Consider the following 24,633-nt stretch of genomic DNA (forward strand, 5'->3'; position numbering starts at 1 on the left):
CCATGGAGATCTCAACCCTTAACGAGAGGAAATCGAGAGGTACGAGATTTGTGGGCTCAAGATCATGTTCAGTGGTCGAATGAACAATGGGCCAATGTTCTCTTCACGGATGAGTCACGCTTTGGAATTCATCCGGATTCGAGAAGGCTTAGGGAATGGAGAGAACCGGGAAATCTTATTCGGTTGGATCATGTTCAGGAAGTGCACCCTTATCAAGGTGGAACAGTTATGGTTTGGGGAGGAGTCCAATTAGGCCTAAAAACCGATCTCGTTTATCTTGAAAGATCTCTAACAGGACTCACATATCGTGATTTAATTCTTGAGCCTGTCGTGTTACCATATGCCAATGATTGTGGGAGAAACTTCATTCTCATGCATGACAATGCACGGCCTCATACAGCCAGAATGGTAAGTGAGTTTATCAATGCTCATCAATTAAACATCTTTTACCCTAGCCGGCACAATCTCCTGACCTCAACCCCATCGATGCACGTATGGGACGCGGTCCAAAGAAGAATTTTGATAATGGGTATGCCTAATGAAACTCGTAGGGATCTGGTTCGGGCCGTGAATGCATCGTGGCAGGCTGTACCTCAAGAAGAGATCGACAACCTGATCAGGAGCATGGAGAGACGATGTAGAGCTGTAATGAACAGTAGAGGAGGCCATATCTTTTATTAAGTAAAAATGGTTTTATCTTTTTTTTTAATTCACAGTTTAGAATTAAAAAAAATGTGTGTATTTTTTGAGTTTAATAAAAATCAAGGTAAATTTGAAAAATTCGGTAAATTTTGCATTTTTATTTCCAATACGTCCTGTAAACTATTTGTTTTTTTTTAATTTTATTATATCAGAAATGCAAATAATAAAATTACTGACGATGGCTGGATAAAATTGTAATATCCCTAGACTTTTCCGGTGTGTGTATTAAAAATTGATCCAGTGTAAAAGTTCTGCCTCCCATGTGTATATTTTCTCGATGTTATGTAAAAACATAACATCGAGAAAATATAATCAGATAGATATAATCATCATAGAATCAAAAGATTCATCTATCAAAATAAAGCTTTGATCGCGATAGCTTTTTTTGGAAATATTTGCTTTTAAAGAAAACTGTAACGATTTAAAAACAATATCTTATAAGTAAAAGAAATAAGTGCAATTACTTTAAGGGTGGTAGATTTGACCAAAAGAAACATATTTTCTCTTTTACCATTTTTAAAATAAATTGATTATAACCGAGCTATTTAACTTTGAAAATTTTAAAAAACAATGGCATCATTTTGATAGCCGCCGGCAGCAATCGATAATCAGTTTCAAATACCAAGCAATTACCTGAATCTTAGCTTATTCGACGCCCAGTGTTGACACATTTACTAGAAATATACATATACTAGATACTACATTTACACGTGTATTTGTCACAAAATACATTCATATTCTATCTGAATTATTTAAAAAGTTTTAAAAAATCGTAACTCCAAAATTACAGTAGCTAGCGAAACGCGGTTTTCAATTTAAGGATGCTTCACGCTATACCGTAACAGGTCCGAGCCGTGCGTCGGTGAAGACACGGCCAAACATTGTCAAGTGTTCTTTACACATATACATTCATGCCAGGCCGAGCACGATCCGAGCTTCGCCGGAACTCGTCCGTGTCCCGTCCCAGAAATTTCGGCGTACATTTTTTTCTAGGATCCGCTCAGTTCCCGCCACGTTGTGGAAAGCATGAATGTACTTTTCCTGGTGCCCCGACTGCAATCTGCAGTTATGGTATAAACAAAGTACACTTTTTATCATATTTGTAGTAGGTAGTGAATCTTACAGCAGTATTTAATGACAGGGAATGCATAAAACTGGACAATGAAAGGATGTAATGAACAAGATAGATCCATCTTTTCCTTTGAGCAGGTGTTTCCCCTGCAGGTGTTGTTCTTTATTCATCAACTGCAATTAGTACCAATTCCAACTGCGAGAAATTTGGCATTGTTCGTATTAAATCTTCGTGTGTCTATGGGACTGTGTTTTTTAATATACTCGGAACTAATAGAAACCCCGTTATCAACTCGGTGTTGCATATACACAAGGATCGGACGTGGCTCGGTGTCTACTTCACGGAACGTGCCCGGCTCGGGCACGGTCCGGTGTACTGTGAATCATCCTTTAAGATTAGGAATAATATTTGCAACAAAATTTGTAATAACATCAATATCAGTCAGTCGCAGTTTTTGAGGTAAAAAAATTGGAAAAATTCCTTTACTTTGAAACTAAAAGAACTGCCTACCAACTTTTTATTAACATATTTTAGTATGGGCGGCTATACGTGCCTCCCGGCGCCAATTTTTTACACTATCTTCTGTACTAATAGTTATGTTTTATACAAGACGATAAAATACCATTTTATCGAAAAGATCCTCGCGATTTCGGGAAACGATAATGCAATTTTATCGTCGTGTATAAAACAATATTTTTTTCCGAGCGAGTTACGTTTTAAAAAATATTCAGAAATTATTATTTCAACGAATTTATTACGAGTAGAAAAAATATTGTGCTGGGTTGGAGTTGGTTTCTATGTAATTTGACAAATAAATAAAGCTGTCTCCTTAGTTGTCAGTTTTGAGTCAATATTTTTTAATTCTCTTTCGTTTGGTTTGGTTTGGTAATGGCTCAAAACGAAATAAGTAAATTACCAACAGATATTCAGGCTGAGGCGACAAACGCCATATCCAAACTTCTTCCATTTGAATCCCGAATAACGTGCAAGAAGAAGTTTTTAACCTATCCTCGCTGTTAAAGTATCATTTAATCTACCCTTCCGGTTAAAGTACTATTTTATCTACTATTTTTGATAGATATAAGGCAATTTTAACAGTTGCTATGGAAAAAATAACTGTTTTAAATTGTCATCACGTCGCAAAAATAAATACTTTTGTAACATTCCAAAAAAAACCTCTTTATTAAAAATTAACTCAAAATTGCGTAAAACTAGTCCACCCTACGCCTCTGCTTCCGGACCCCGAACTTTCAAAAGAATAGCGGCGGAAAAAAAGCCTGTCAAACCCCGACCCAATATCGTAAAATCACCGTATCCACCACCCCTCTTCGCCCCCTTTTTCTAGCCATGCACCAGGATCACTTTCACATTCTGTATACCCCCAATAAATAATATGAAAAGGCACCCATGAATGGGACGGGGTGGGCGCAGTAGAATTCGCAGTAGAGGGCAGCTGAACGGAACAAAAGGCAAAGCGACGAACCTTAGGGGGTCAGAAAGTGCAGCACCCTTCACCCCCTGGTACACCCCTCAACGATATGGTTGACAATGTTCGACATTTACGTCGCGTAGTTGGGTCATATCGTCACACCGAGCGGCATTTTTGCTGTGGAATTGCGCACCGAGATTTTTAAATCAAAATTATCACTTTTTTTGCTAGTAAACAATATATATATGACACTGGCAATGACAGTTTGAGGGTTACAGAACGTTGAGTTAGTGATTCTAGTCGTCGAAATGAGTGGTTCGACACAGTACTGTGATTTTTGGAACGGTCAGAACGGTGGTGAGAGTGCAGGGTATCAGAAAGGTGATTGTTTCGGACAGGGTGGTTATTTTGGGGGGTATAATGGGCAGATTGGATATTCAGGTCATGAATTTAGTAAGTATGATATATATATTTTTTTAAAAAACGTCACAAAAGTATTAATATTTCCGACGTGATTGACAATATATAAAAAAAGTCATTTTAATGTCTATAGGCATAATAATAAAGCACACAAGTACGAAAATATATTATTAAACTGGCATGAAGTGTAAAATTCAACGGGTGTAACTATTATTTCTTGATATATACTTACTTACAATGTATTACTTTTAAATCTTTTTATAATATAATGTTTTGAAATAGTTTAAAAAATTATTTGTGATGTTTTAAAGAAAAATAGCATGTTCTATTCGGAGTAAAAATGACTTTTTATGCCTCACCTGTAATGTATCGCCTGTCAAACATACAGCCTCGCACAAAGAGTATTATTTTTAACCCTAATAAAGCAATATATGTACTATTATTTGATTGTTTAAATTGTGTTCTGTTAAAAACTCTTACAAACAAAACACAATCTTATGTTATAACACTAATAATTTTGTTTCTGAGGGTTTTATTAATTTTTGAAAGTAGATACATATCTCTACCTCTAAATTACAAAATATGTTTAAATTTTCTAAGATGTTGGATATACCGGGTGCGTCTCAAACCCCTATAACTTTTTTATTTTTTCAGATAAAAAAACGGGATTTGGTATGTTAGTATATGACATAAATTAGGATTGATTGACGTATTCAATTGTTTTCGGTCACTTCCTGTTTCACCGGAAATGACTACAACTTTTCATTTTTTAATGGAACCCCCGGTATCTTGTTACTTTATTCGATAAAAAAATCATTCTGAATAGAATGACGTATCATATGTCAATTTTTGACATTCTCGCTTAATAAAAAATCGTATTTTAAAATTTAATCTAGAGTGCCATGGCTATGTTAAAAACACTAATTCGTAATCAAGGAAGGAGCCTTGGAAAAAATAGATTTGATCATCTAATGTTTTTAGTGTCTTGTCCTGGCCAGTTGGAAAATGCTCAAATCGTATTTTTAATCATATCTCAGTTTTTTCAAATGGAACGAGGGTGGCTCATTAGTATATTTGGAATAAGCATTTTTTACGAATAATTTGATACCACACACTTGGTATTTCGAGTCAAATTTTCGTTACGAACCGCAAGTTATAATTTCAAATAAACCATATGCGAAAATCTCAAAAGTTGACATATGATATGTCATTCTATTCAGTGTGTTATTTTCTATGGAATAAAGTAAAAAAATACCGAGGGTGACATTTAAAAATCAAAAGTTATAGTCATTTCCGGTGAAACAGGAAGTGACCGAAAACAATTGAATACGTCAATAAATCTAATTTATGTCATATACTAACATACCAAATTTCGTTTTTTAACTCGAAAAATAAGAAAGTTATAGGGGAGAGCCACTTTTGAGACGCACCCGGTATAATTTTATACAAATGTGCGTAGTTTGAAAGAAATCGTTAGTAACCTACCTACTTGAACATACCTATATCGAGATTAAATCTATTTTCTCAAAGGCTCCTAGACTACAAATTAATGGTTTTAACACAGTCATATGACACTTTAGATTGATATATATAAAATGCCATTTTATTTAATAAAAATGTCAAATTGTCACATGATATGTCATTCTATTCATATAAAGTAAAAAAATACCGAGGGTACCATTTAAAAACCAAAAATTGTAGTAATCAGTGAAACAGAAGGTGGCCAAAACTAATTGAATACGTCAATCAATCCTGATTTATGTCTTATACATTCATACCAAATCTCGATTTTTTTTATCTGAAAGAATAAAAATGTTAGAGGGGTGAGACATTTCTGAAAAACACACGGTATAAAGGACATGGAAGGATTGTTTTTACTTTTTTTTATTTTAATATCTATAAAAATTACATTTGATTATTGGTCCCTTACTAAAAATCGTTTTTAAACAATTTTTAGCACTGTTTATTAATCCATCATTAAACAACTTTTTTTTCCATAGCAACTCTGTTAACATTGCCTTATATCTATCAAAAATAGTAGATAAAATAGTACTTTAACAGCAAGGGCAGATTAAATGATACTTTAACAGCGAGGATAGGTTAAAAACTTTATTTCTTCTCGCATGTTTTTAATTGCTTCCATTTTTGAACATTTTTGTATTCCTTTTCATACGTTATTCGGGATTTAAATGGAAGTAGTTTGGATATGGCGTTTGTCGCCTCAGCCTGAATATCTGTTGGTAATTTACTTATATCGTTTTGAGTCATTTCTGGCTCCAATTCAATCAGCAATCGACACGAAAGAGAATTCAAAAATATTGACTCAAAACTGACAACTAAAAAGACAGCTTTATTTATTTGTTAAATAAATCAACGCCAACCCAGCACAATATTTTTTTCTACTACTTTTTTTGAATTAATATTTTCATTCGACGGTAAAATACCATTTTATCGTCTTGTATAAAAATTACTATAAAATTTCCGCCTGTTTTTCATTTTCAGATGCTTATTCACCATATAATTTCATCCAAAACCACCACCTCCAACAACAACAATCATCCAACAATTTCCCGGTACCAATCAAAGAAGAACCTTCCACCACATCCGCGCAACACCGCGCGCCTTACGGCAGTACTTGCCGCTATAGTTCCCCCAAAACGAGCCGTATTCAAATCCGGACTGTACGCCGGACAATTCCAACCAGCCCGCCACCGACCAACATCAATCATCTTCATCAACAACAGCATTTCGCCGGTGCCTACGATTTGGGATTCGTGAATGGCGATCGGAGAAGAGGTACTAATGAGGCTGCAGCAGCCGTATCGCCGACGGGGTCTATGAAAGAATCGGAGGTAAATGAAGGTGTAAAAAATGTTATGAACTGTTACGTAATTTCGGAGGATTTTTTTATTTCTATTGAGATGTCTCTCTTTCCTAGCAGCCATATGTAAATTTAAAATGTTGTCCCATTTTTATATGTTTTATGGGGTATCTCGCTTATGAGCGGAGATAAAAAAGCAATACTAAAGTTTGTCAGAAGTTGTCGACAGACGATATTCAAAAAATAAATAATATGTACCTTGGATTAAAGAGATTAAGGAAGGGGCACGTCAAAAAACTTAGGTTGACGAACTTGTTGTTGAAACTCAAGTCAAATTCATGTCAAATTGACGTACCTAAATTCTCTGACAAGTAGTAAATCAAAATAGAAATGCAAGAAAAATATATAATTAGTTAATTTTAAGTGAATTTCTCATAAATGATCTATTACAATACGTATGTATATTATGTAGTCACATACTAATGAAAGGTTATTCCGTTATTTACCTCGATTTGTGACCGAGATCTACCGCACGCTACACAATCAACTATTTTACAGTCTTTTTCGATAAATCGCAAAATTGTCACTGTTTATTAAAGTTCTGTCACAATTTCATTCTAGACTTAATACCTCTAAACAACTAGCAGGTGTGGAATACAAAATAAACACAGTAAAAACAAACAACTCCACAAAATTTCAAATCAAACTCAAATATGTCAAATGAATCGTCAAACAGAACTGTCAAGGATTCCTACCCTAGGTCCCCACATCTAGGTCTACCATGCATGAATATGCTGAGGGATATGCATGAATATGCTCGGCAAACCCGACACGCCTATTGAGTGGTGTAAATGCACCAGTCGTTTAGTCCGGAAACCTATGCTGTGTCGTATTCGCTTACTGGAATCTGGTGTCGTATTCGCTTACTGAAATGACATAGTGCGTGGTATATGTTTCTTTTTAAAACGCGTGTAGGATTTTTGTTGAACTTTGAACTGTTATTTCTAAGTTTTGGTAATTTGTATGTCTTATTTAAAATGGGATGCAAATGTGTTTATTTATAAGAAAAAAAAGATGTTATAGTATAAAATTAATTTATTAAAACAAAATTTAATTAAAGTTTTTTTTTTTTAATAGTTATTTTTCTATTGGTTCTATCGGACTTTTTTCCACTATATAAATCTTTATTTGTAAACTTTAATACATCAAATATTTTCAATCTAATAAATCATTTAATGATGTAAATAATAAGAGGAAATTTCTCTCATGGGTGGTCAAATTTTATAGTTTTCATTATATTAAACGGCCTCTGAAAATGTTTTCAACTCAAAATGCCTTTAATTATGTTTGACTACATCATTAAAAAGGGTCTTCATACATCAATGTGATATTTATCTAAAATTTGCAAAAGAATCCGAATCTCTGGATAACTCGAAATTGTTTACCCATTTAATTAGGTTTGCCTTTGATCATGAAAGTGGAAAAATTTGTTCATTTTATTTACAGGCTGGAAAAATTATTTATATTAAATTTTGATGAGTTTTGCACTGAAGAAAACATTCAGAGGCTGTTTGATATAATGAAAACTATAGAATTTGACCACCTATGTGAGAAATTTCCTCTTATTTACATCATTAAATGATTATTAGCATTAAAGCTTACAAAAATAAAGATTTATATAGTCGAAAAAAGTCCGATGGAACCAATAGAAATGTAACTATTTGTCACATCTTTAATTAGAATTTGTTAAATAAATTAATTTTTTTATATATAAATATCTTTTTTTTTCCTAATCTCCTACGAGCTGATATAATATGACGAGCAATCTATTAAATTATTGTGAGATTATACAGAAAAGTCCACAGACTTCGAGACATAGGAAAAATCAAGTCCATTTAGCGTGTCCAAATTTTGACAAGTTTTAAAAATGGCCAGTTTTGTTTAAACTGACGTTTAATTTCACCTGACTTCTCGGTGAATGATTTCCTTTTATGGGGTACATACAATCTAAAATTTACGGCCATGAAGAAATTCAAAACTTGGAGTAGTTAAGGCCGAAAATATTTAATGCCTTTGACACTGTCACCCTGATATGTTATCCAATGTGAGGAGGGATTTTATGATCGTTTGGTTTAATGCAAGAGGGAGGCACTTTGAACAATTTTTTGTAATTTTTTAAAATTTCATTATCCTGTTTTTTTACCGTTTACCCATTACCTACCTTGACGAACTTGGGAAAACGAAGGTCCTTTCAGGACCATAAATATATTTTGATTGAGAAGAATTAGTAACTTTTTTTGGATTAAAAACAAAGAAGTTGTTAATATAATATCAATTTAAAAGTGTTTTATTAGTTTTAATACACACTATGATATAAAATTTATTATTATTATAATGTGCATTATTAATGCATTGTTCATTCGAAATGGCATTAAGGCCCAATTGCAACAATGATTTAAATTTTCTTAAAGATAAGTAGAGCTTAGAATGAGCTGTATTTATATTTTACTTTAATATTCACCTTAATGAGGGAATTTGACTGACACAATTTTTGAATTTGAATTGTTTTTAATGATACTAATTATAGTTCAATTTTAATAAAATTTATTTAATAATAGAGAAATCCAAGAGATTGGAAACCTCTTTTAGCGATTTATAGCATTCTCAAATGAATTACAGGTGCCCTTATTTTCTATGAAAATCACACAGCTTTTTTCAGTCGCTGCAGTTGCTATGGCTATAAAAGGCAATTTTTAAAGGTGTGAAAACTGCGACACACGCTAAATGGACTTGATTTTCGTATGTCTCGAAGTCTGTGGACCTTTTTGTATTCCTCGATAACATATTGGTGCAGATTATTTCACCCAAACTATACATTGATGCGGATTGTCTATGAACTCTTTCTGAAGGTCACAGAAACCTGAACGCGTAATTCGGTGTTCTTTCGCATCTGTTGTAGTTAATTTGTGCTTTAGAGGCCTGTTTCAAATTGAATTATAGCATTTTCTAGTTCACCAAGAAACAGTCTACTACTGCGAAAACCGCCATCTTTCCAGTGATTAGCAAATATAAAATCAAGATCAAGACTCCTCTTCCAAATTTCCATACCATTTTTGAGAAAATTAAAGAAATAAACATGGAAATATTGTTGAATTCTTTCTAAGCCCTAAAAATAAAAAATAAAAAAAAAAAATTGCTGTTAAAGTATCATCCTCGGTATCATCCAACCGATAACTATATAGTATCACCTTTTCAGTACCATTGAACTAAATAAGAACATTGTTTCTTTAACATTTTAAAATAGCACAAAATATGAGGTTAATCCACCAAAATTATTAACAATCATCAAAAATGAAAATGAAATATAGATCATAGAAACGCGTTTCAGTTTTTAGGACGGAAATAATTCAGCTTTATTTTTTAGTTTTTATTATTTCTCTATAAAACGTTATGGAAATTTGGAAAAATAAACTAGTTAACCATTTTAGAACAAACAAAACTTTTACAGAAATGCATTTTTTCTCAAAATGTTAATAATAAAAAAGTTATCCTCCATGGTACATATCCATTTAAAATGAAAAAATCTCACAAAATACATCAAAATGTGGCTCTACTTTAGTTAGAATTAGATCAGTCATGAACACCGAAGTACAAAATGACTGCCAAAAATGTTTTGTTACTGTATTCACAAAAGTGTCAATACAGTAACTTAATATATGAAATATGTATATTCGGATTACGAGTTTACTAAACACAAATTGAAGAAAAAATAAAAAAAAAAAAATCTCTTATTTTTCTTTTCAATTCTAGGCTCTCTGGATACGTCTAAATCCAAAAAAGAAGATTCTCCAGCATTGAGAGCACTATTGAACAAACCCACTCATGAGAAAATTACTTATGACTACTCCACCTTGAGAAAATCCACAGAATCCGACGAATCTCCCCATAGGTACGTCTGTGGTGAGAAAGACGGCAGCAGCGCACCGGATAGCGAGTACAGTTCTGACAACGTCGCAAAAAATATATATCCCTGGATGAAAACCAATGGTAAGGATTTTATTTCATTACTAGCGTGTACCCGCGCTTCGTTCGCGTCGAATTAATCATTTGTGATGATGATGATAAAACAAAAGCAAAAGAATTTCCATTAACATACAAACTGGATAAAATTTATCATATTTATGTCAGCATGAAAAAACAAATATGGCGATATTATTATTATATAACTTGGTAATATTTGAGGGTAGTTTCATCTCGTTGGAATTTGACTTTCGAAAAATCCGTTTGCCAAAATAAGCTTTTTACGTCAAGCAGTTTAAAGCAGAATCGTGGTTAAGAAATTACTTAACTTTTGGAAACACCCTGTATGATTTTTAAAAATTTCAAAATATGTAAAAACCAAATAAATTATGCTTGTTTGTCCAAGCGTTTTTCCGGAAGACTAACCGTTTTTTAAATATGAAATATTGTAATATTTGAGGGGCGTTTTCACCCTCTTGGAATTTGAGGTTCGAAAACCCTCCTTATCGAACCTCTACACCCCACGATCAATGCATTTTACCAAAATCAGCTTTAAACGTCAAGAAAAATTTTAAGCAACGTACTCAATGGTCATATTTTATGGAAACACCTGTATAAAATTTATAAAAAAATCTTAAAATATGTAAAACAACAAAATAAAATATACGTGTTTAGAGTTTTTCCGAAAAACTCACCGGTTTTATAAAAATATATTTTAATATTTGAGGGATAGTTCACCTTAGAATTCGAGTTCGAAAATTCGCCTTATCGAACCTCTACACCCTAAAGTCCAATCCTGTTTTCCAAAAATCAGCTTTTTACGTCAAGCCTTTAAAACGGATCGTGATTAATCAATGACAGATTTTCAGAAACACCCTCTATACAGTATTGGCCATAAGTGGATGAACTTTGTTAAAATAATGGGGTTTCTAATATGTTTAAAATTAGGTAGACTATATATTTACTTGAAGTCTAGTGTCAGTGCTATAAAAATAAATAGCATTGTTTTTTTAAAATGTGCTTTAATAAGGTAGCAAAAATTTAAGTGAAAAATTAAACTTATTGGACAAAAGTAGATGAACAAAATATATATTTAATAAAAAAAAATCTCATGTTAACAAAAACTGAAGAATTAACTTATAATTTTGCAGTAGCGATGGCAAACTAACCCTTATTCTTAATTACTTTCAGACATCGCTGGCATGGATCCCAGAAGATTTTCAATTATAGAAAAATCCATATTTTTCCAAGACTCTTCAAAAGCTGCAAATAATTCTTGCTTATTTTGTAGAATTTGGTCCTAATGTTTTGATCCAAAATTTCCCATAATTTTTCTATTGGATTCAGGTCTGGGGATTACGATGGCCATTTGAGAACAGTCACCATTTCATCTTCCAAAACCTTTTAACCAATTGTGAGGCATGTTTCGGGCCGTTATCATGTTGGAAGTAGTGTACAACTGGCATTTTTCCTCCATATAAGGCACTAAAAGGTTTTGTAAAATGTCTCTGTAGCCAAACCGATCTATTATGCCCTCAATTTTATGGAGAGGCTCCATCCCATACCCAGAAAAACACCCCCATACCATGACTGAGCCCCCACCATGTTTTACAGTGGGTCGCGTGTACTTTGGTAGCAATCGTGTGTTGGGAGGTCTTCTTATATGTTGAATTCCATCTGATGACACCAAATTAAACTTTGATCATCATCACTAAAGCAAACTTTTTTCCATTGTACCACAGTCCGGTTTTGATATTCCTTGGCAAATGCTAATCGGGCCTTCAAATTTTTTTTTGATAGAAGTGATTTCTTGGCGGGTCTTCGGGAAAACAACTTCTGGACAACTAATTTACGTCGGATCGTCCTTGTACTCACTGGTGGATAGCCCATTTCTTCAAGTTTTGCTTTTATCTTCGTTGACGGCAAAAATGGATCTTGTGAAGAAATTCGTTTTATGGCTTTTATCATATTGGGACCAACTTTTTAGGTCGTCCTGGTTTTTTTTATAGAGACATCTCTCTCATTATATCTCTTTAAAATATAATGTACCTTTGATTTTCAAGGCAGCGAGTAGCAGTGATTTTCGATTGCTTCAAACCATCTTTAAAAGCATTCACTACTCGCAACTTAAGATCTGCAGACAGGTTAATTCCACGTGGCATGATATATCACAAGAGCTCAAATGTTTTAGTCGCAATTTGTTCATAAAGAAGAACAAATAGAAACTAACGGTGCAAAATATTTAGTTTCATCTGTCCAAGACAACAAAAAAGCAATATTTGCCAATTCTTATCTCTAAATGATAAGACTAACAGAAGAATTTATATTTGTTTGTATTATTTTGGTGAGAATGTATTAAACTTTTAACATACAAAGGTACATAAAATAATTTTTGATATTTAACACCTCAAATCTGATTTTCTTCGCAATTATTGGTATTGGATCGTCCACTTTTAGCGTAATACGGCACATTTTAAAAATCTTAAAATATGTAAAAACAAAATATAATATTATACGTGTTTAGCGTTTTTCGGAAACTTGACCGTTTGCTAAATAAAAATATTGTAATATTTGAGGGGTGGTTCACCACCTCTTGGAACTGGAATTTGGAACAATCCCTTCTTATCGAACCCTCTACATCCTAAAGTCAACCTGTATGTAAGTGAGCTTCTTACGTGGAGTGGTTTGAGCAGGATCATTGATTAATCAGTATCCAGTCATAAAGGATTTTATATATTAGTATAGATTTATTAGATTAATACTTCTATTCTATTCAGATCTTTGACTATAAATACTACTACGCGTTTAAAACTAGAACATATTAAGAAACTAACACCCTGTATATTCCTAAACAAATAACACGACTTCTATAAAAACAAGGAACACGATATTTAGTACGCTATTCGATATCCGAGACATGGTATATGTAATCTAAATGCTACACAGTGGGAGAAAAAACATTTGACGTGAACTCACACGTTGACACTTTGACATTTTAAGTCGGTGTATAGAAGTGACGTGGGGCCATATGCAGGCCATTTTGTGGGACGGGATCGCCCTTTTTGTTCTTTTCTATTTGCTTGAACCGATGTGAGACTATTGTTCGGAATTGTATCGGCCATATGGAGCGGATTTTAAAATCGATGGTGTAGGGTCTGTGGAGTGTTATCGAGTTATTTTATAGTATACGGAATTGTTTTTCCAAAACTGTTTTAACATTATATTTACAACTTTTTGAAAATACAGAAGAACTAAAACAAAGTATAACAATACCCATTTTTAAAATGGGAGATAAAACAGACCCAGCAAACTATTGCTGGGTAGAGGAATAACATTACTGAGCACCTCACTAAAACTTCTGACTAAGATCATTACGGACAAAATCTCCTCAATAGTGCTAATAAGCGAGGAACAACAAGGATTCCGAAGAAACCGATCAACTACCGATGCCCTATTCATACTCAGGCAACTATTTGAAAAATCCTTAGAATATAACTCTCCAGCCTATATATGTTTTATGGGTTAACAAGGCCTTTGATAGAGTCCAGCTAAAAGACATCATCACCATCTTGAAAAGCAGTAATGTCTCGAAAAAAACTCACAGAACTTATCAGGACTTAAACACAAATACAACAACCCTAATAAGAACAAACTTTACCTTAACGCAGCATCTTCGAACTACAACTGGTATTCGCCAAGGTGACAGCCTCAGCCCTCTGTTATTCAACACAATCATGGATCAAGTAATAAAAACCGAAAAAAACCGATCAAATGCATGACCATTACAAAGGAGCCTCTACGGTGCAAATTGGTAATAAAAAACAACACTATTGATCAGATAATGTCATTCGAATACCTCGGATGCAAAATTACAAGCTCAGGATTCCTGGAAGAAGAAGTAAGGAAACAAGCCAATAAATCTGCCGCAATATCAGGACATCTTAAATATCTCATATGGAAAAACAAATATTTGGTACAGAATGTAAGTCAAGAATATACAAAACCTACATACGACCAGTGATGACATATGGTGCGGAAACCAGGCTGAAACATCAGTAACAAAGAGAATCCTACGGACTACTGAAATGAAGACCTTAGGAATGATAACTGGATACACATTGAGGGACCGACAGAGAAATGTAGACATAAGAGAAAAGTGCGAAACAAACGACGTTGTCAGATGGATAAGGCAGAGAAGAGAATGGAACCAGCATGTCAATAGAATGGGCCCCGACAGAATGGCCATAATAATTCGCAACAACGTACCCCATGCAGAAGACCTACTGGACGACCACCTAAACGTTGGCAAGAGAGTTGGCAGTCAACCTCGCAAGGGTTGCTTAGACGAGGAGGAAACCGGAACTAAACAGGCGATACGCCTTCTAAAGAGAAGAAGGAATTGTTTTCTAAATTTTATAGATAATATTTATAAGTTGTATTTGGAAAATTTATTGATTTAACTTTGCATCCATTATTTCGTCAAAGTAATCTGGGTATTTCGTTACATGCAATGTAAATCTACACCATAATAATAGTTATTTATCTCTAATGCCGAGTCCAAACCAAGGCGACACAAAGTAAACACGATCTTGAGACAAAAACAAGACAGGCAAAATGGGAATTCTGACAGAGACAGAGCTTACAGAACATGAGCTATTTCACCGCAGGGACAAAGAATTACGAAAAGCAAAGTCAAAGGTGTAGTTGTTGCAGATAAGTTTATAAACCATGTGTAATTTTACTGGTCTCCTACTGTTGTCAGCACACGCCATCCACACTGCATGGACAACTTGTCGTAAAATGCGAACAAAGAAACTATAGACACTTTGATCTTTACCTACTCGAGACGGGACATTGAAAAGTCTCAGAATTTTGAAACCAAACAAAAATGGGACAAAAATGTCGCAGGAATGTAATGGATTTGTCGCAATTCTGTCGTAAAACATAGATGTTTCTGTCTTGTCGTTATTTTGTCTGCTGGTCTGGACACGGCATGTGGACAAATGAAGCACTTTTGTACAAAGGAGTAGAATTGTGTCAGTTAAATATATTCGGTTCCGAAACACGTATTAGTTCTATGTCTACACGATATTGCAGAGACCCACCTTGTATATAACTTTATATATTCATAGCTAAATCTAATAAAAGATTTATCTCTTCCTTGATTGCAGGTAAAATTGTAGGTTTTTATTAGCTAGATTATTTTAGCAAATGGTATATAAAAGAATTAAATTACGTATTGATGATATTTAATAACTTAAGGTTGACATAATAGATCTATAATAAAAAAATTATTAAAATTATTACGATCTTTTTTAGACTGGATATAATGATTTCATTAAAAGACGATTTTTTATTCATAAAGCCATATCAAAATTCATCAGACGTAATTCAGTAGCCAAAGCCTATTTGCATAGTAATTTCTTTGCTTGGTTTAAATATAATTTTTCATTTTCTTTGGTTTTTGCACTTGATTATTTTTCTGCAAAACTCAATAAATATGTAATAACTTATTTAACAAGACCTATTCTAATTGGTTTATAAAGGTTGTGTGTATTCCAAGCTAAGTGGTTGGGACTTGTTTGTTAATTTTAAATTATTGAGTATTAATGATGTTTTTTTTCAAACGTCCACAAAAACATTATTTTTTGCCACGTAGTTGACAATATAAAAAGTCATTTTAACGCCTAGGCATAAAAGTAAAGCACTTTTTTGCCTAAGCACAAAAGTACGAAAATATATTATTAAAGAGCTGACATAAAGTGTCAAATTCAACAGGCGTAACCATGGTTTTCTCGATATATAATTACATACAAGGTATTACTTTTAAATATTTCTTTTTTATATAAAGTTATATAGTTTCTTTTAGATAAAAGAAAATAATGAATTACGTTTGAAAATGGCATGTTTATTTGGGTAAAATGACTCTTGGAACACCTCATGTAAAGCGTACAGCTACTCTCGCCACAGAGGTCCTTAATAATTTTTACTCCCTAATGAAACAATACCATCAGTGAAACGTGATAACCTACTAACTCCATTTTTACGTTAATAAGTTTTTATATCGTAGAGTTAAAATAAAATAAAAAAAAAAAAAAGAAAATGCATTTTTCCAGTGATAAAGAAAATTTGCTAGTATAACTCAATAATATCTACTAACTCCCAGTGATCTGAAATAGCCACAGAAATGCTGCTATCTCCATAATTTCTGTTATGATCACGCTAAAGCAAACTCATGGATTCTTACTCGTATGTTTTTTTGGTACAGTACGTCGATCCAGGGTCGCACTAGGCCAAAGGGGTCCGGGTGGCAGTATGGGGAGAGCCCATTGGATTTTTGCGTATTTTCCTTGCTTATGTTTTTGTCAATTTTCCCTATTATATACAGGGTGAGTCTTAAATAGGAGTGCAAATATTTTTGGGGTGATATATTTCGATAAAAACAAAACAAAAAAAAAAAAAATTTTTGCATGAATTTTTCCTGAGAGAATTTGGAATTAAAAAAATGGATTTTTTTCATTTTAGTTTAAAAACATTTTTTTTTTTTTTTTTTTTTTTTTTTATTTTTTATTAGATTAAATTTACAGAAAGAAAATCCAATGATTCTCAAAATTATTGCAAAAAATTGGAAATTTTAAAAGTGAAATAACTCGGTTGTATTGGATTTATTTGAAAAAACGGTAAAGAGAAAATATTATGTTTCTTTTATTGAGATTTACCAGCCCTGAAAATATTTGCACTTATTTAAGACTCACCCTGTATGGAAATCAGGGACTACCCTAATGCAAGGTAAACCAATGCAATGCAAATGCCATAATGCAATGCAAAAGCAAATATTGTTAAGAATAAATAATGAACTATAAAGGGGGCCCGCGAAGGCTGGGGCCCCCCTAATAGTTATATATATAATATGACCAGTCCGATCCTGCGTCGAACCGTTCTGTAAATACGGGGTATCCGTAAAGGGTAAGGGGAAAAACGAAATTCTCTATATACGAGCAATTCATCGGCGTGCGTTTAAATAACCAATACTTAGTTGTACAAGAATTTCCATAATACCTAATCAGTTTTATTTTTTTCAACGTTTTTCCACGTAAATGATACATAATTTTTATAAAAATTAAAAAAATAAGGAGAAAAGTAATCAAAATTTAATAAAATCACGCACTGTTTTCCAAGCTCGGTCTACTACCGTTGTATAAAAATTAGGATAAGCATGGAAGGATTCTACCATATCTTCTAAGAAGTATAAGTTTAATTTTTAAGTTACTTTCATATTCATTAAGTTCAAAATGCTGCTACTTCAGTTCTTTAAAAATGCATTAAAAATTTATTCGTTTTTGAACTTGTAGTATGTTTTGCTTCTAGACCGACGATATTATAAATATATATGGTTATGAATATCATATTTTTTAAATTTAATTGATTATTTCTAAATCTGTTTAGGTAATATTCAATTCCATTTTCAAAATTGCAAACAATAAAGGTTGCTATCTCCAGAAGTATATTTTTATTTCTTATTTCTGCAAGACGAATATGTGCTATCTCCCTATTGTGTCTGAAAAAAAATGATGTAACACGAAATATTGAGTTATATTGTTCCTCAGCAAATAAAATTCTTATCTCTTTATCATATTAACGCATGAAAATTCTTCCTACATGTGTACATATTTTTTGTACCGTTTTTTTGCTCTCCTGTAAAATTAGGAATAATGGAGTTAGCAGTTTATCATATTTCACCGACGATATACTATTATCAACAAGTGTTGATAATAGCTATGTTGAGCAACGCAAGATTTATCCGGTCTACCATACCTTATCTGAGTCATATGTTCTTTAAATCTAGTTAATATCGATCTTCAGTGTTGCCAACGTATTTCTGATTACAATCTTTACATGAAATCTCATAAATACCCGACCTTTCCAGTGGAGGTGTTTTATCTTTAGGATTACCTAATAATTGTGGTAATTTATTATTAGCACTATACACAAGTTCATAATTGACATTCTTAAAAATTCTCTTTAAACCACGGAATAACTCTCTATAAAAAGGTGTTGAAATATATTTTGACGTATCTTTCTCCACTTGGAAAAGTCGAATTTGCAGAAATCGCAAACTTATACCTACGTTTTCTAATTATTTTATCAACTAATGAAGGCGAATATCCATCACACTCAGCTACATTCTTAATTTAATTTCTTCCTATTTGTTATTTTAAAATGAAAAACTAAGTAATCTATGGACCAAGAAATTTAAACTAGCCATCTTATATTCAGCACTATGATAAGCTCATTAGGAATATATTATCTGCATGTAGTGGTGTATTTTTATAGATATAGATATCAAATTCCAAGCAATTATTAGTATTCTAATAACTAATACATCTAGAAATGGTAATCTATCGTTGTTCTCAATTTCACAGGTAAATTTAATGGAAGGAAAACGATTAGAAACCTAGTGTTATATTTTGCTGTCGCACCACCAAAGGTTTAACTCAACTGTAATTTCTGGGTCTATAATTTATATTTTTAAATAAAATAAGATTCTGTATTTTGCAGCCTTATATTAACAATTTGCGAGCTCAAAACGACAAAACGTTTTTTTGTGCGTAACATTTTTTTCGACAAGGTTTTACACCACTAAAGCAATATAAAATTGCTTTTGTAACTATTAAATTGCTATTTTCAGCTGAAACAGCTAACCAAGGTAGCAAGCGCACTAGACAAACCTACACTAGATTCCAAACGCTAGAACTAGAGAAAGAATTCCACTCAAACAAATACCTGAACAGACGGAGAAGGATAGAAATAGCTCACAGCCTGTGTCTGACAGAGAGGCAGATAAAAATATGGTTCCAAAATAGGTAAATTACTTAACCTAAAAATTTATGTTTTTTTTTCATAAAAAATATTTATTTTTCTAATTCAGACGAATGAAAGCTAAAAAGGACTCAAAATATGGCTTGTCTTATGACTTTACGTCGGCTAGTGAAGATATCAATATGAACCAGCAAGGTAGTAGCTTTCCAAGTAATTCGAGTTTTAAGAATTTCTATATGGGATCACCTACAGGAAGTGCCATATCTGAAAACTCCCCTTATGGTTGTAAGTATATTGATTTTAGAATTATATTATGATCCATTTGAATATCTACAATACTGTACTAAATATTGTCAATCAACTGAAAAAATAGAATAGTTAAAATCAACTACAAACTTATGAAAACATGTGTCATCTCTAGTAAGGAGATTTTTACGTACAAAAAAAAAATCATTCATTCTGTTATTTAGTTATAACCCATATGCACGTCCCTGGTGAATATATCAATACTTTTTTATCATTAAAATATGTAACACTTATAGTAACTTTTACCCTGAAAATTTCATTCGAATCACTCAAAAGCACTTGGAAGAAAATTATAATAAATCGAGAAAAAAAAAGATTTTAACCCCCTGTAGCTACGAAACAAAGCTGAATCGGACCTATGTTTATAAGAAATAAATCTAATTTTTACGTGAAGAATCTTCCAAATAGAAATGGCACATGATTTTGAAACACCTTGTATGTATAAATTCATGTTTCAGTGGAGATTCAAACGGGCGATCAAGCGAGAAACCCCTTCTGCGTAAACGACCAAGAACTACCCCCACACTTAAAAAATTTACCCATACCACCAATTTCACCGTGATTATATTGAAGAATCTACAGTTTACACTTCTACAATATTATGATCGAAAAAAAAATGGCGTCAGCGATGCCTATGATATGTCATCGACCATTGTGATTTCCAAGCCAACTGGAGGCCGTTTTTTTTTCGATCGTACGGTGTAAACAGTTAAGGAGCTACAATCAAAAATAAAAATGTAAAATATTATGTGTGAAAAGACGTTCAGGATTTGGAAAAATATATTTTTTAATGTTGTGTCTCAGAGATATAAATAGGTATATATTTTTATATCAACTTTTAAAAGTAAGTATATTAAAAATTGTGTAGTGTTAATTTGTATATTTTTTCTGTATTAAATTTAAAAAATTCCGACTTTGTGATTAGTAAGTATATCTAAAAATGGCTTTTGCTAAAATGCCACGGCATGGGCATTTCAGATATTTTAAATGGTACTTTTTATTCTCTTCTTTTGCGTCTGACGACGGAGAAAAATCTGCCATTGACATGATAAGTATGATATTTTAATTACCTTGCTTCTCATACAGTTTGTGCCTCTTTATTGTATAGTTCCTAAATTACACAAGGTAATAGTGTGTATCATTAAACGCTCAGAAAATAAAGTACCTATATTTTTATATTAATATAATTAAATGTAATTTCTCCTAGAAAGTCTTGAAATAGTATAGTAACCAATTGTAAATAAGTTTTCTGTTTTTTTTTAATTTTGTCTAATTTATTGTATACTATGACTATACAAACATATCGACATTTTTATATGCATTTATTAAAATATAACTTATAGGTATACTTGTAGATATTATATTTAAGTTTAGCAAGACGTAGAAACGAAAAAAACCAAAAATTTCCTCAAAGTACCTCATTATTTATAGTCAATATTATCATTTTATATAGCCTTATTCGGTACCTCAAAGTTATTGGAAAAAATTAATGGTTTCAGTGACACTTTATAGTTAAAAATTTATGATCATTCAAATGTCTAAAAAATACAATTAAAATTAATAGAATATCCTAGCAACATCTTGCGGTAGTCAGTTGTATCCATAGAGAAAGCCTAATAAATTGCTTATAAAATAATAAATTTTTCATTTCTAACTATACTACTATAATTACTACCACTAATTTTGACGCTTTGAATGCTTACATAGAAATTAGACTAATAAACTTCTACGCTAATAATCGAAACCACTAATTTATTCCAGTAATTTCGAGGTCCTGAATGAAGCTTGTAGGTAGGTAGTTCAAATTAAAATAGGAGAGATATTAGACTGATGTAATAATTCAACCAAACTTTGTATATATTGATTAAAATAACGTTTTTAACGTATAATATTTAGAGATAATAAGATTTTATGCTTAGATTGTGTCTATTATTTTAATTTTTTCAAAAGTTATGTAATAATATTGTAGGCAGTTTGTTTACCTTGTTTATGGCTTACTATCAGCCCTTTCCATATACCCTCAGCATCCTCAAATCCTAATTTACAAGATGTTTTGACAAGATTATGACAGATAATCCTGACTCGGCGAAATTCCAACAAAGCGGGCATTTGCTAATTTTACAACTGCCATAAATAAAACTAATGGTCGGGATGAGACTCTGAGTTAGTTATGGTCAGGTAGAGGAGAAATTTTGTTAGATTTTCTATGGGTTATAGAAAAAGGAGGTAAGGTACAACATAAACTAGAGCAGAAAAAGAGAATTATACTCAATACTGGGCCAAAAAAAAATAGAAATGGAGATATTTCTAAGAATAAATGCCCAAAAAAGAGCGGTGTTAGTGAACAGATTATTGTATCTTAAAGAAAAGACATATAGATCGCCACGCCATCCAAGTTAGCTAAAATTTTTACTAGACATCCGATTTACAAAATAATATACATGTACTGATTTCTTTCCAAAAGAATCAGCAACTATGGAAACTATATGATCCCACTTCCGACACAAACTGAATTTTGCACATTTGTGAGACAGAATTGTAAGAAGCCATATAACATGGGATACAACACTTGTTTAATGAAAATTGCTTTCCATAAAATCAATGGAATGAAAAGATATTCGAAATAATATACATGTACTGATTTCTTTTCGAAAATCGACAACTATATGAAACTATGAACCCTCATAGTTTCATAGGACACAAACGGTACATTGTAGGACAGGAAATTGTAGAAAGGAAATTGTAGAGGGAAACAAACCCTATAACATAGGATACAACATTTTAATGAACAGTTACTTTCCATAAAATCAATAAAAGTGAAAAATATTCGAAATAATATACATGTACACTGATTTCTTTCGAAATCCTGACAGCTATGAAACTATGATCCCTTCCCCATCACAAACAGTACATTGTGTAGAGAGAAACAAGCCCTACTTATTTACTTAGGTTTTTAACATTTTGTGAACAGTTACTTTCCATAAAATCCAATGGAAATGAAAATGCCACAGAGAATAAATATAAATATAACACATTTTATAGAAAAAATTATATTATAACATCTAACAGTTTAATGGTTAGTTTTGACGTTATTAGTCTTTTCACTAATGTACCGGTAGAAAAATCATGCTTAAAATAGTTACTTAGGGATGGGTTTAGAAAAGATCAAAATTTAAAGATAGAACAAATTAAACATAGATGAGTATTTTTTGAAATTGCTGACACTTTAAAACTACTTGTTTTCAATTAAATAACAATTTTTTTAACAAGATTTCGGTAGTAGGATCATCTCTCTCTTCTCTCTCATTGATAAACTGATATTTTTATGGAGATTTTGAAAATAATTTTTTTTTTTTTTATTTTTTCAAAAAAGCCTATAATGCTGCTACCTTATGTTGCTGATATTTTTGTAACTTATTACATATTATTATTATCTCAAGTTAAACATCAAAATTAACAATAATTACTACCTGATAACAATTATCTAAGGAGATAAAAGTAAGCCAACTAATCCTCAAACTGTCTGTATATAGTCAGGGATATAATAAAATTATTTAATAATACTTTTTTTTTTTTTTTTTTTTTTGTATTTAAATACATATACCTATTTCCTTTGCATAATGGAAATCACATGACTAAACTTTAAAATCCTACATCATTAATAAATAACAAAGGAAGCGTTTGTAAAAGAAATAACTTTAAAATAACACATTCATGTTTTCGATATTTTTTCTTTCTTTACATTTATTTGTTTCAAAAAAAAAAAAACATTTTTTTTCTTAATATACCACAAAACACTAATTAACACACCTAACAAACTAAAAGTACAACTACAAAATGTACTACAAAATCTCTGGGTTTTATAAGTGAAACTTGTGCAAGAGTGCATGTAAAAGCCAAACAGTCTCCTTTAGCCACTATTCATTTTGTTACCCTTGTGACATGGCCTATTGATATTCCTTGGCTACCCTCTAGCATAGAGAAAGTTCTTCGAGCTTGCGCTTTATAAGCTTTAAACATGGCCGTTAGAGTGGGTTTGGAGGCGTTTTAAGGGATTCTCAAATGGTTTACAATATAATATCAATAGATTTATCTGTTTCATATTTTAGTTTTTATTTATTTATTAATAATGTAGAACTTTTATGGTGAATGTAGGATTTGTATAAAATGGGAATTTTAGTAGAGAGGAATTATAGTGACCAGTTTTGGAATAAATGCTTTAGAAATAAATTATCTGATAATAATTTTTTAGCGTTGTTTGAAGTGTTTTTTAGTTGTTATAAGTTTGGGATCTTGTGATATACAGGGTGGGTCCAGACAGTATCCAGGAAACTTCGGCAGCATATTCTGCAGATAGAAATAAGTAAAAAAAGTTCTTATAAATAATGCTTTATGCCCTGAAATGCTTAGTTTCAGAGAATTGGTGTGTAGAAGTTTCATTTTATTTCGATTTTTTTTTCAAATAGATTTAAATTAATAAAATATTTGGATGAAAATTGATTTTTTTTTTTTTTTTTTTTTGGGGGGGTTTTGTTTTTGATGTTATTATGACTCCTATTTTTAGGAGGTATCACCTACATATTTTGTAACTGATTTGAAGAGTAATAATAAGTTTCATACGTACCTGTATAAAACTACTGGTAAAAAAATGCATTTGGAAACGTTTTTTGAGAATTAAAAGTATCTTGGTAAAATCAACTAAGAGTAATGGTTCCAAGTATTTGGAATCAAGAATTATCAATGCCATCATTGACATAAAATTAAAAAAAAAACATGTTGACTAAATGGTTATTAGACTGAAATCCCAAATTTGAAATTTATTTAAACATTAAAAAAAAAAAAAAAAAAAAAAAAAAAAAAAAATATCAGAGAAAAATTAAAAAGTTCAAATTTATCATTCCTCAAATAAATTTATTCAAAAATATTTTTTTTGAAAAATGAAATATATTTATTTTTTGTCCAATATGACTTATGTGACTATTTCCATTCAAATTTCTTAAAACAGTTTGTTCGTAGCGACTTTTATCAAGCAATACGTAAACA

General features: G+C 31.9%; 1 protein-coding gene across 1 annotated transcript; it reads left to right on the forward strand.

The window, feature by feature from the left end:
* Positions 1-3,511: 3,511 nt before the first annotated feature.
* Positions 3,512-20,152, forward strand: LOC115884193 (homeobox protein Hox-A5-like). The gene is made up of 6 exons (XM_030902683.1): positions 3,512-3,656; positions 6,126-6,485; positions 10,255-10,491; positions 19,154-19,328; positions 19,394-19,569; positions 20,049-20,152. The coding sequence occupies exons 1-6, from the start codon at positions 3,512-3,514 to the stop codon at positions 20,150-20,152; spliced, it is 1,197 nt and encodes a 398-aa protein (XP_030758543.1).
* Positions 20,153-24,633: the final 4,481 nt, after the last annotated feature.

Source organism: Sitophilus oryzae, unplaced genomic scaffold, assembly GCF_002938485.1.
Source record: "Sitophilus oryzae breed Bouriz unplaced genomic scaffold, Soryzae_2.0 scaffold_205_pilon_pilon, whole genome shotgun sequence".
Classification (NCBI taxonomy): domain Eukaryota; kingdom Metazoa; phylum Arthropoda; class Insecta; order Coleoptera; family Curculionidae; genus Sitophilus; species Sitophilus oryzae.

Bases quoted from the DNA above. Each gene is read 5' to 3' on its own strand.
- LOC115884193 (XM_030902683.1), top strand. From the start codon at position 3,512: ATGAGTGGTTCGACACAGTACTGTGATTTTTGGAACGGTCAGAACGGT. The intron at 10,492-19,153 runs GTAAGGATTTTA...TGCTATTTTCAG, and splicing joins TCCCTGGATGAAAACCAATG to CTGAAACAGCTAACCAAGGT. The intron at 19,570-20,048 runs GTAAGTATATTG...TTCATGTTTCAG, and splicing joins TGAAAACTCCCCTTATGGTT to TGGAGATTCAAACGGGCGAT.